The 13,607-nt window shown below is 40.5% G+C and overlaps 1 protein-coding gene across 3 annotated transcripts in view; it reads right to left on the bottom strand.

Moving 5' to 3' along the window:
* TLK1 (tousled like kinase 1) overlaps positions 1-13,607 on the bottom strand; it is an 89,097-nt gene that overhangs the window by 49,832 nt on the left and 25,658 nt on the right. For all 3 annotated transcript variants that reach the window (XM_064163095.1, XM_064163105.1, XM_064163114.1), the window contains exons 2-3: positions 5,881-5,999; positions 1,849-1,920 (exon numbers count right to left, since the gene is read on the bottom strand). In XM_064163095.1, coding sequence (XP_064019165.1) covers positions 1,849-1,920; positions 5,881-5,999 — 191 coding nt within the window. The remainder of the gene's footprint in view (positions 1-1,848; positions 1,921-5,880; positions 6,000-13,607) is intronic.

Here is a 13,607-nt window from a genome sequence, read left to right as displayed (position 1 = left end):
CTGCCCTTCCTAAACCCATGCTGGCTGGACCATATCATTTCCCCCAAACCTCCCCCCCAAACAAACTTTCCCGTCCGCGACACCAGCAAAACAAAAAACCACTGCCCCCCCCCAAAAAATCCCACAATCTGTTTGCAATATGTCTACTTTTTATAGGATTATAGACTGTAAGTAACCAAATGCTAGTTTAAGAACAAAGTTCCAAACAAATATTAACATATTTGGTATTACAGTTCTAGTTTAAGTGAATACAATGGCCAGCTTCTGAAAATGGGTTAAAAAATCACATTTCATTATTCATCATTAAGACTCACATTTTTTGAAAAAATAGAAACCTGGAGCACTGGAGATCTGTGCAGGGACTTTTTAGAAAATAAAAACAGATTCCTACTTTAGAATTTAAGTTTTAGAATACTCAACTAAATAAATAATCCATACCCAGAAGCCTGGATTGAGGTTAAAACACTGCAGATTGAAGATACAGGCCAAATTTACAGGCTTTGAAATAAATCTTGCCTCCCTAACTCATGTCTAGAACTGGAAAATAACATTTTTTTACAGCAGAGTTGTTACACCTGTAGTCAAGAGTTCTGGGATCACTCAACTACTCACAGATACATTTTCTGTCATGGAATTGCAATAACTCATTGTAACCTTCAGGCTACTACAGCACACTTCCACTCCCGTACCTACATCTGAACTGTCTCTCTGCAACACTGCCCAAAGTATTTTTAGGAAAAAGCCATGGAGAAAAACAACAGGCAGACAGACTATTCCGGTTAAGAAAATGGTACAATTGTAATGAAAATCCAGCTGAGAAAGGCAAGGGGGAAAAAGCACAGCAATGTGTTTTTCAAAGAGCAAAACATGAAATCACACCGAGAGAGAACATTTATATCAGCCTTGGGAACCAACTGAATTCACTTGCTGGTCAACTCAGTATAAAAGCAAACATCAGACAGTAGGGACACAGTAGTGACTAAGGGAATGAACAATTAGGTCCCAAAATAAAGCTTTAACGTGTGAGAATAACATAAAAAGCACATTCCAAATAATTTTCCCTCTGGCATGACAGAAACTCAGGTCTAGCCTGGGCTAGAAATACACTCTTGCTTTCAATGGGTAGAACCTTTTCAATGCAGTCTGTGCTGCACACAGCCATAGCCACCTGAGGAACTCACTGACTCAAAATTAGTTGAATTATAAAAGAGCTGCATTTGTGTACCTATATCGATGCTGTTTTTTAAGAGGAAAAATTTCTACCCCTGGGAAATCTGTACTCTGCACATTAAAGCCTAGTAATAGTATAAATCCTGGTTTTGGATGATTACTATGATGATGAAGTGGTACTAGGTAAGAAAATACACAACAACAGCTGTATCTTTCACATACACAGATTATAGCTACTGTCTGACCCTGAAGTAAATGCCTATTTTAAAACAAAATATAGACAATTGCACTGTATTTTCAAAAGGTGCAGCTGAAGACTACTCAAAAGTTTGTCTGTGCTGATGAAAACCTTGGAAGAAAAAAAGAAAGTCTGCTATCTTCTTTGCAAATGAAAACGATTTTTCAGCTCCAAAACAGTACAGATCCTCCCAGCGCGACTATATAGATAATAAAGATGCAGAAGCAGCTAGTTTCATGAGCAAAAATCCAAAGAAGCTTGTATGAAGTCATGTCTCCTCCTCCAAGTGACTGTATCTTTTAACTGTTTTCCTATTTAGCTGTGTATTTTGTCTTTTACTTTACAAGTTTCTACATAAAATAAGGCAAAGTGGAATACCAAACTATGACTTGTTAGCATGAAAGTTTTGAGGTAATAATCAGTCTGCCCAATATGCTTACCTCTGATTCTTTATCACTTAAAGATCCCAAGCTTCCGAAACTGTGATTTGAACTTTCGTTATTTGTTGAGGCCTACCAAGACAAATAAAATACTAAACATTACACACACACTTAAAAATCAGCTAATCCACTATTAGCATTCACAGTTATAACAGGTAATAGCAATAAAACTTCATCCTTGCAAGGAAAAACTGATTAACTACAGAGCAATTTTGACTTTCAAGGGGGACAAGAAGGTTGAAGGTGGATGTTTTGACAGGGCACAGTAAATGATGTGATTCAATTGCTTTTAGGACAAGTAAAACTAGAGAATATTCAAAAACATTTCAGTAATTTGGAATAGCAAAACATCCAATATTGTGCAACCAAATGATTTCACAGAATTACATTTTTTTAACATTAAAATTACAAAGCTAATATAGCTGAAAGTGCTGGAGACTGCTAAAAATGTTCATAGTTTTGAAAAGAGGGTTTCACACTCCCCACAACAGACACTAGAGGCTACTGCAGAGATTATTTTCCTAATCCATTCAGTGACAGAAAATTACAACCTACTGACAATATTATTTTACAGTCTTAAACAGCTTCCACCAAAGTATCAATTTTAGATTAACAAGAATAAAAAAGGAGAGGAAAAAAAAAGACAAAAAAATGTGAAATAGTACAAAGTTACAATGTTTATTTAGAATTTTTTTAAGAATTTTTTTAAGGTTGACTTATTCAGAGATCTTTTGAACACAGAATGGCAAAAAGGACATTTTATTGAAAAGGTCTGTTCCACGTTCACCTAACAAAAAATGTCAACACCAGTTGAGCTTCTTTTTATTAACAGGAAAAAAAAAACCCTTATGCTGTTGGACTCTTCACTTTCATATATGAAGGTAGAACAAATACTTTGAAGTGAAACAACAACCAGTTCCAAGGCAAACATTCTGCTTTCTTCAAAGCATTATGTTCCAGCACTTCATCAGTTGAAAGGACAATACTGATCTGTGCTACCTTCTGAGTAACTAGGTTAAGTCTCTGAATTAAAACTTCTGGAGAAATGTTAAATAAACCCACAAAACTTCCATGTGTGTTCCCTTGGAGGGTCTCAGGGTTTGTTCATCTGAGTCACTTCATGTCATTGCCTGTACACCTGCGAGTGATGTGCTGCAGCACACTTTGCTGGTCACCCTCTGTCCCTGGAGGTGTTTAAGGCCAGGCTGGATGGGGCTCTGGCCAGCCTGATCTAGGGTGGGGCGTCCCTGCACACAGCAGGGGGGTTGGAACTAGATAATCCTTGTGGTCCCTTCCAACTCTGACCGATTCTATGATTTTAAGAGTCAGTTAAAATATTATCTCAATAACCTATATTCAAATTTGCACCCTTGCTTACTGAGAAAGCTTGAAGATAATTAGGTTATTTGCCCCCAGCAATTACCAAACTCCTCAGCAAAAGAGCAGGTAAAGGTAGGCTTTCAAAATAGTCACAGTATCACAGTATCAACAAGGTTGGAAGAGACCTCATAGATCATCAAGTTCAACCCTTTACCACAGAGCTCAAGGCTAGACCATGGCACCAAGTGCCACGTCCAATCCTGTCTTGAACAGCTCCAGGGACAGTGACTCCACCATCTCCCTGGGCAGCCCATTCCAGTAGCCAATGACTCTCTCAGTGAAGAACTCTCTCCTCACCTCGAGCCTAGAGCCCACCTCATTTTAATTACTGGAAGACTAATGACCTAGAATGTTTCAGAAAATTAACATTAAATGCAGCTGCAGTGTTTGTATTATTCTGCAGTTTAGGAAAATTAGAATTTGGTACACGTGGATTTGGGTATGTATGCAAAGAGGAATTATCTTTTGGCTTTGGTTTCAAAGTGAAAGCAGAGTAATGAAGAACATATTTATACAACATGTTTTCCCAGGTACCTCTGCACATCAGATCAAAAAGTGTTTATCAGCTCTTAAAAATAAAAATCAGATAAGCTTCTTTCTGCATCTCCTATCAGGCTACATTAATTGAACAACAAACCAAATCAAACAACACAAAACAAAAAAACAAACCCATCCTGGCAAACAGCATATTCCAAACACAGCCCAGATCGCTGAATGGTCAAAAAGAAAAGAAGTATGAACTAAACTGATGTAACTGCCATTTTACTGACAGTGGGATAAATCACAGGACCAGGTACTGGTATTTCACTCTACCTTCCTACCCAAACAAAATAGGCAGGGAAAAAGAAGAGATACTGCACTGTATACTGAGGATCATTTGTGGAGTATCATGGGCGAAGGGTAAAAAGAACAGTGTCTTGGGTGAAGACCTGCATGGTAGTAGTAGTGTAGTCTGCAAGCAGTTATCAAAGCATTTGATAGTATATAAAACAACCCAACAAGTTTATCCAGCTACCCATTTGGAAACTGACAAATACAGTTATCTGTTCAAGAAAGATCTTCGAATGTGGCAGAGACAAGAAACGGTGGAGTGAAAAAGGAAATTAATTATGATGCTTTGTTTGTGGGTTTTAGGGTTTTTATTTTGGTGGTTTTGTTTGTCTTTTCCCCTGGCTGATTTGTATGAACCTAAAAGTGGAACATAATTTTGCTAAAACTGAAATCAGGTGACAAAGCACACTTGAACAGATTTATGGACATGGTAAGCAGCAATTCATAGGGGATCAAAGTTTAAAGAAAAGGAAACCCTAGAAACTTATTAAGTACAGCTTGTATTACACACAGAGCACTAGGCAGATTCTGAGGAGGAAAGACTGACAAGAAGGCAAGGCACCAACACATCTGTATTAAAAACTAATATAAAGGTTTAGAAATACACTAGAAGTTAAATTAAGGTAATAGAAGGTACAGATCTAGCAATGACCAGCCAAGCCTGTATAAGTACTTAAAACACGAGGACACTTGAACACCTTGGAAATAAAACTACTTTTGTCATGAGAGAAATATGCCTAAAAAAATAGAATTATCTCTTTTTAACATCAGATTATCAAGTACTGCACTTGGTAAAGAACACTGAAATGCACAAACACAAAACGGAGTACCTTTGGCTAAGCAGTAGTACTGCAGAAATCTGCCTTGGAAGTTGAAGCCAGTAACTTGAACAGAATTTGCAATAGAGGCAAATTTATTTTGCAAATGTATCAACTGAAGGGCAATATGTGGCATATAAAAGGTAATGAAGCCCTGCTGCTCAACGTTCCTGAGGTTTTTCCTCAAGTGTTGCAGTGTGATTCAGATACAAATGGACAAACTGCAGAAAATCTACAAGGAAAAACTGAAAGAATTTGGCTTTGTTAATCTAGGTATATTACTAAGGATAGAGCTCACACCAGACTCTGCATCTTTCCCAAGCCAAACTGTTAAGTAGTTGGCTAGAAGAAAACATAATGCGGGGTTGGTTAGCCTGGAGAAGAGGAGGCTCAGGGGTGACATCATTGCTGTCTACAACTACCTGAAGGGACATTGTAGCCAGGTGGGGGGTTGGCCTCTTCTCCCAGGCAACCAGCAAGGGGGACACAGTCTCAAGTTGTGCTTGGGAAAGTATAGGCTGGATATCAGGAGGAAGTTCTTCACAGAGAGTGATTGGCATTGGAAGGGGCTGCCTGGGGAAGTGGTGGAGTTGCTGTCCCTGGAGGTGCTCAAGAAAAGACTGGATGAGGCATTTAGAACCATGGTCTAGTTGACTGGCTAGGGATGGGGGATGGGTTGGACTGGATGCTCTTGGAGGTCTCTTCCAACCTGGTTGATTCTATGAAATACTGAGACAAACTTCCTTCTGATTACATCTACACTAATTTGAGAATCTGTGCAAGCCAATTCTTTGGTGTTTTTAAGAGTGATTCCATGTCCATGTCACAGGTTCATATCTCAAAGCAAAATAACAGACTAAGAAGGATTTTCCTAAAAGCCTCTTCCAATCCAGTACTTTTGCAGATACATCACATGGTTAATGCACAAGTGAGACAGTGTGAGGTAAATTAGTATTTCAGAGACGGGAGGTAGTATATATGGATGACTGCTCTTAGAACTCACTTTAGCTCCAACACTGCAACTTCCAGTACTCCCAGTGCTGCCACTTACTACTCCCGTAAATCTTGCTTCTAACAATTCTTGTCTTCTTGGGTCCAGGCTATGAAGTTCATCCATTGCTCCTAAAAAACAAAAAGATTAATCAATTCATTCTGTTTGCCATGGAATATTTTACAAACGATCCAAACGTATCACAGCCCTAGGCAAAGGAAGGATTTATATCCTCAGCTTCACAATCATTCACTGTCTGCTACCTAATAATGACTGCACTCAATGAAGTCCAGATAATTTAGGTGAAGTTCTGTGTACTGGAATAGCCTTGTCAATTTTTGGTGAAAACTAGAATCTGCTAGAAGCATGTAAGACACATGGAATCTGCAGTGTGCAATATGCCAACTAGTTAATTATTTTTAGATGAAAAACTGACAGGAGCAGAATACTTTCTAGCATAAAACCTCCTTTTTTTAGCCAGGTGGCAACCAGCAACAAAACAAGGGGACACAGTCTCAAGTGGTGCTGGGGGAGGTACAGTCTGGATGTTAGGAGGAAGTTCTTCCTAGAGAGAGTGACTGGCATTGGAATGGGCTGCCCAGGGAGGTGGTGGAGTCACCATCCCTGGAGGTGTTCAAGAAAAGCCTGGATGAGGCACTTAGTGCCATGGTCTAGCTGACTGGAAAGGGCTGGGTGCTAGGTTGGAAATCTTGGAGGTTTCTTCTAACATGGTTGATTCTATGATTCTCCCAATTCTGTGATGCCTTTGTTTTCCGTATTAAATTGTTTAGGTTATTGACATATCAATGTGCAAGACAAACAAGTAATAATCATAGGAAGAAAAGGAAAATCATAAAGAGACCAGAGTAGCAAACACATGCAAGAGAATGCAGGCTTATGCGGAGCTTAGAAGGGCAGAGAAGCAAGGAGTGAGATCAGCGACATGAAAGAAAAGGATGCCACCCAGAGGGACTTGGACAGTCTGGAGAAGTGGGCCCAAGCCAACCTCTCGAAGTTCAACAGGCCAGGTGCAAGGTTCTACACCTGGGTCAGGGCAATCCCAAGCACAAATACAGGCTATGTCAGGAGTTGCTTGAGAGCAGTTTCAAGGAGGAGTGTTTGGAGGTGTCAGCTGACAGAAAACTCAACGCTGAGTCGGCAATGTGAACCGGTAGCCCAGAAGGCCAACCATGTCCTGGGTTGCATCAACAAAAGTGTGAGCAGCATGATGAGGGAGGTGATTCTCCTCCACTACTCTGCTCTGCTTAGACCCCACCTGGACTACTGTATCCAGCTCTGGTGCCTACAGCATAAGAGGGACACTGAACTGCTGGAGTGGAACCAGAGAATGGCCAACAAAATGATCAGAGGGATGGAGAACCTCCCCTCTGGGGACAGGCTGAGAGAGTTGGGGCTGGAGAAGAGAAGGCTCCAGAAAGACCTTATCGCAGCCTTCCAGTTCCTTAAAGAAGCCTACAAGAAAGACGGGAAGGGACTTATTAGAAGGGCTGTGATAGGAGAGAGGGAATGGATTAAAGCTTGAGGAGGATAGATTTAGACCTAATATTAGAAAGAAATTCTTTACAGTAAGGATGTTTCACAGACAAGGGTACAGGTTGCCCAGGTGGATGTTCCCTCCCTGAAAGCGTTCAGGGCCAGGTTTCAGGAGGCCTTGAGCAATCTGGTTTAGTGAAGGGTGTCCCTGCCAGTGTCAGGGGGATTGAAATTAGATGATCTAAAGGGAGGTTGTAGCCAGGTGGGGGTTGGTCTCTTCTGCCAGGCAAGCAGCAACAGAACAAGGGGACACAGTCTCAAGTTGTGCCGGGGGAGGTCTAGGCTGGATGTTAGGAGGAAGTTGTTGCCAGAGAGAGTGATTGGCATTGGAATGGGCTGCCCAGGGAGGTGGTGGAGTCACCGTCCCTGGAGGTGTTCAAGCAAAGCCTGGCTGAGGCACTTAGTGCCATGGTCTAGTTGACTGGATAGGGCTGGGTGCTAGGTTGGAGTGGATGATCTTGGAGGTCTCTTCCAAGCTGGTTGATTCTATGATCTCCAAGGACTCATGCAATCCAAACCTTTATATGAATCTATAAGCAAGACTAACAGAGACTCTTACACAGGTGGTGCCTCCAACATCACCTTGTCTGCCAAACACGGTAAAGAAGTGCTGCTGGCACTGGCAGGGAAAGCAGGGTGGAAGGAACTGGAGTAACAAAAGGAGGCTCTGATGAGCTCAGCCTACATGAGTAGGCTGCAACACGATGTGCAGCTTTCCAATTTCTATTTAAATCACAGCCATTTAGTGAGTCTGAAAGACGAACTAGACAGTCTTCGGTATTTACACAAACTGCATGCCTTGTTTTATCTTTGTGACTACTTGAACATTCAGTTTATCTTCAGTTTGAAACATTTCAGTTGCTTTATTTTAAATAAGATATTTAATGCCAAAGTCTTTATGCACTGTTTTAATAGCATATCCTTCAAGTACCATATAAAAAGTGATACAGACTCATTCTTTTCAACTAAGACACCACCTAAGAAGTTTGTACTTTTCAGTCCCAAAGGACAGCACAGCAGTTGAGAAAGGACTGCAAGTAGTAACTATGTGTATTCAAACAGAGCTATGAATAAACCCTCTTGAAATTCTCTTTTCATGAAAGCTAGTGTTTGCCAAGTTTGCATGCTCCTGTGAATTTCTATCCCTCGGTGAAGCATCTTAACAATGAAGACACTGGCATAGCTTTCCTCACCATTAACAGACATGAGACACTTCCTTATATGACTCTCGGTTATCTCAAACATTTAAAGTTCAGAAACTAGACAGGCCTTTCCATACCACACATCTTGGCTGCTCCCAGCCATGCAGCTACCCCACCTGGTAGGTAAAGCAGTGTGATGGTTTGGGTGTTACCCCCCCCCCCAACTTGTGAAAATCACCCAGTCTAGGCTCAGTCAAGCTGGAAATTAAAAGAATGAAGCTTTATATTTACAACTTAGCACAATATACAAGCAGGTACTTACAATATATACAGAAACATACAAGTTAAAAAGTAACACAGAAACACAACAGCCCTCCCAGAAACCAGAGTCCTTAGGATGGGCTCCCAACCACCCTTCCACCTTCTCCCTGCCCCTCTACCCCAACTTTGCCTTATGTCAAGGTGAGTCTGGAAGGTCAGGAAGGGGGGGTTAGGAAGCAGAAGGATTAGTCAGACAGCAAGTTAGAGAGAAAAATGCAGCCCTAAACTCAGAGAGAGACTCTGTTGTTTGTGTTCTTGTTCTTACACATCTCAGCAAGCCTACGAGTGCAGTAGACATCACCACTGTTTCCTTTGCACAGCCTGTAACCTAATTCCTGTCACCAGAATATCCTGGTTAGGCTCAAACTAGCACAAGCACCAACTTTGCTAGTTCAAAAAAACATAGTTGCCCTCATACCCACAGGAAGGCAGATGATGGTGAATGTGGTGCCAGCGCACCTTTACTGCAGACCCCAGCACCCAGACCTCCTCTGACAGAAGAAAACCACAGCAAAATGGTTGAAACGAAGACATTTGAGAACTGTGCTGCTGGCAGAGGCTTCTATTGGAAAAAAAAAAACAATCTCTAAGTGGCAGGTTGTGGATACCATACTGCATTTTGTTTCCAGAGGCTAGGTTGTTTACCCAATGTACAGGGTTAACCCTCCAGGGAGAGTGACTTTGAACCTGACCCTAGGTGGTTTTGACCCTTCCCCAGGGGTGGGTCTGAACACCACCAGGTGATTCATGGTTAGCTCACTCCCCCTTCCTGTCTAAAGATCCATAAAAGCAGGGGGGACTTTCTGTTCTCTCTCTCTGCGCTCCCTGCCTCCCAGCATCACCATCCTGTTCCCCTTTGTTTTACCACTTGGCTATCACCCACGAGGCAGACAAAGCCATCACTATCAAAATCTGGTTGTATTTACACATTTTGTATTTGTTTTCCCTTCCCTATACCTTTGTAACTTCCCTACCTCAGATACCTTTTTAATTTATTGTTAAACTTTTCTTTTTAACTTCCAAATCGGAGTGAGATTTATTTGGGTGTGCTTAGCTTTTCCTCTCTCTACACCTAATTCCTTTATTTTGGGAAAGAAGGGAGAAGAGGGAAGGGCACTCTATCAATTGTTAATTGGTTCTATCTAATATATTTGAGTCCCTGGGAATTTAAATTAGAACTGAGACACACAAACAGCCACATATGTAGTTGGAGGCCTCAGAGAATCAACGAGGTTGGAAGAGACCTCCAAGATCATCCACTCCAACCTAGCACCCAGCCCTATCCAGGCAACTAGACCATGGCACCAAGTGCCTCATCCAGGCTTTTCTTGAACACCTCCAGGGATGGCGACTCCGCCATCTCCCTGGGCAGCCCATTCCAATGCCAATCACTCTCTCTGTAAAGAACTTCCTCCTAACATCCAGCCTATACTTCCCCCGGCACAACTTGAGACTGTGTCCCCTTGTTCTATTGGTGGTTGTCTTCAGCAATGCAGACTGGCTTGTTACCAGCAGTTGTAACACCACTTCTGAACTTGTCTAGTAAAAATTCCTCCAGTTTCTAAATACTTTAGATTGTAAGCTCTCTGGGGTAAAGGCTATTTTGCTACATGTATGTGCAGAACAATCAGGAATCCTCTTTTAAATTGCTGCTTACTAAAAATGCGTTTCTGTACCGCATCCAAGAGTTGGAAGAACAAATTGTACACTTCTCATGCACACACAAAAAAATTCTTACATTTACACATTGTGCAATAAGACTTCTGCTAAAAAAAAAATAGCTATGTACTGTCATACCTTTCCTAGCATGCATGTAATCTGTAACTTAATGGGAAAGTATTGCTCTGAAAAAGCAAAAGAAACTAATCATCCCAGATTTGTCAGGTGAGTTTAAATTATTGTTTTGCTTCATTAAAGTATCTCAGTGCATGTTACTCTGAGGTAAGCAGTATTAGTTTATCAGAGCAACCCATTTAATGAAGCACAACTAGCAATATTTTGATTTACTAGCCTACTTAATAGACACTGCCCACAAAAGTTGCGAGCTTACTGGAAATTACTGACCTAATTCTGGCAATTTCAGATCACACATGTATTACACAAACAGATACTACCATACCCTATATTGTTTGTTTCATAAAATATGGCAAAGCAGTAAGCACAGAAACATTCAGGTTGGAAAAGACCCTCAGGATCACCAAGTCCAACCGATAATCACTGCAGATAGCTAAGGCTCAAAGTGCTGCAGGGTAAAATTGCTACTGCAGGTCTCATCTAATGGGTCTAGATAGTAATGCACAAATAGATCAGCAGCCCTGGGTTACCTTACTATTCAGAACAGCAGTTTAGCAAGCAGAGTGGCACAGCACAGATGAATTTTTTTTTCTGCTCAGATTTCAGAGCCTATACACATTAATGAATGCAGTGTAATCTCTTCAGTATTTCTGCTGGAGTGTTTTTGCATTGTTATGTTTGGAGATTTTGCTTAGGTGAGGTTGTTTTGTTGTTGGGGTGACTTTTTTTGTTTTGAGGGGCTTGGGGAGGGGTTTTTTTTTTTGGTTGTTATTGTTTGGGGGGGTGGGTGTGTTTGTTTGGTTGATTGTTGTCCATCCTGTCCCCTTGCCCCCCTTCCTTGTTAAATACCCAGAACCCAAACATAACACACACTCTGCCATCCTTGTGATGTGCTGAACAAGGAAAGAAAAAAAAGCTGGATTCAATGCTTCTTTCACAGCACAGAATCTAGTAAGATCTATCAAACTGCCTTCATCATTCATGCTGTAATTTAACATACTCCACTCCTAGACACAGCTGTTTTTTTCAAGAACGTGCAGTTCTGCACAATTCAAGCTTTCAGCATAAGCTACCTTCTTTTAAAAGGTACTGTAAGCATTAAGGTACTTCAGGTAAGGGAAAAATACATAAGACTTTATAAATTCTCCTTCCCACAGAAGACCTGGTTGCCCACAAGGCTGACATAACTTACATTACATTACACAAGTAATTTGACATTACTTAAGTTTTGAAAATAGACACACACTTTTGCTTAAGCTAATTTCATTCCTGTCCCCTGCAAGTCAACTCACTAATTCAAAGCACAAGCAATAATGCTACACAAGTAATTACAGCATACTTACAATGACACTAAACAAAAGAGCAGCATTGCTCCCACCCACTGCCATTCCAATTTCTACAATCTTCTGAAGAGAATACCTGGAAGATTGTCCAACAGTCACAGAAGAGCTCTAAACCACTACTTCACTTTGTTTCTTGTAACCATTACAGATTTTTGGAATGTTGCTTCTAGTAATTTTAAGTTACCAAAACCAATTGTTTTATTTTTGGGGAGTGGGGCTATCTTCCCTGTTAATTTGTCTTTCAGAACCATATACAATCTCTCCTCTAAAAACTAATATAAGTCACATTGGTTTTGTTTTGTTATTTTGTCCTGAAAAGGACTTCCAAATCCTCTGAGAATTTATTCAGTGAGTTAGGCCAAAAGTCAAAGCTACAAACTCAGAGAAGCAATTTATAAGCCTAATCATATTTAGTATAATCAAGTATACCATAGCCTAACTTACCAAGAGATGTAAGGAATTATGAGTATTTTCCATGGTAATTTAAATTTGTCAGAATCAGTGACCAGAAAATAAGTGCAACTACACCTGCACCTACAGGATCCATATGCTCAACTACATAAATACTTGCAAAACATCCATCTGTTCAACCAAATACTAGCTTGTACCTCAGCAAAACTGCCATCTTAGCAATAAGTTCAGCAGACTTGCAACTGCAGATCTTCACTTCCTAAAACCTTGTCTTTTGGACACATTCACTGTGATGTCAGACTCAAATACTGCTAGAGCAATGTTGCAGACCCTAACCCATGACTTGACAAATCAGATGTATTTTTCTTTTCCACTAAATACGGAATCAAACTCCAAGACTCAGTCTTTATCTTTGACTCTCTTATTACCCTGAATGGATCTTGTTATCTGGCAATCAATTACCGCTTGGAGATGAAGAGAGATCAACAGCTTCACACATTGTCAGCTTTCTACAATGAAGATCAAGTTCATTATGCAGAAACCAGATTCTTAGAACAACCCTCCAGATTAGATTGAGGCCCCCTTCTCCTGAATTCAAGGCCAGCACAAACCACCTTTCACTTAAGTGAAAGGCATACTGGTTTGGTCTGGTTTCTTTAACAGACTTATATGCATATAGCTTCCAATGCCAAAGCTACTTCAACACAGAGACCTATCTGTTGAAGATAAGAAGACAGTTCAACAATAGCCCAAATGTAAATTAAATTCCTTGATGTGCTGCTTCCTAGTAGGCACTCAGATTTTATGGTAACACACATGGTTTGAGAATTATGTCCAATAAAATTACATTTTCAGGAAGGTTTCACATGAAATTGGTAATATTTACCATCACGTACTCTCTCTGCTGGCAGTAACATCGTTTAAATCAGCACATGTAACTGATACCCAACTAAAAGAAAAAAGCAGGCATTTCAAATATCAGCAAAAGCAGCTTGGGAAGCAGGTTTGTTGATTTTTTTTTTTCATTTGTTTGTTTTTAAAACAATTTGTAATTAGTTTAAATGTATCAAATAATCTCTGAAGTTATGAATACCAGACTTTAAGCATAGTAACCACTCCAAATATAGAAACCACTGTTTACTAGCATTGCAATGCAATCCAAGCCCTTAAGTAA

The sequence above is a fragment of the Pogoniulus pusillus genome, chromosome 2 (genome assembly GCF_015220805.1).
Source record: "Pogoniulus pusillus isolate bPogPus1 chromosome 2, bPogPus1.pri, whole genome shotgun sequence".
Taxonomy (NCBI): Eukaryota; Metazoa; Chordata; class Aves; order Piciformes; family Lybiidae; genus Pogoniulus; species Pogoniulus pusillus.
This window is presented reverse-complemented; position numbering and strand designations above follow the sequence as displayed.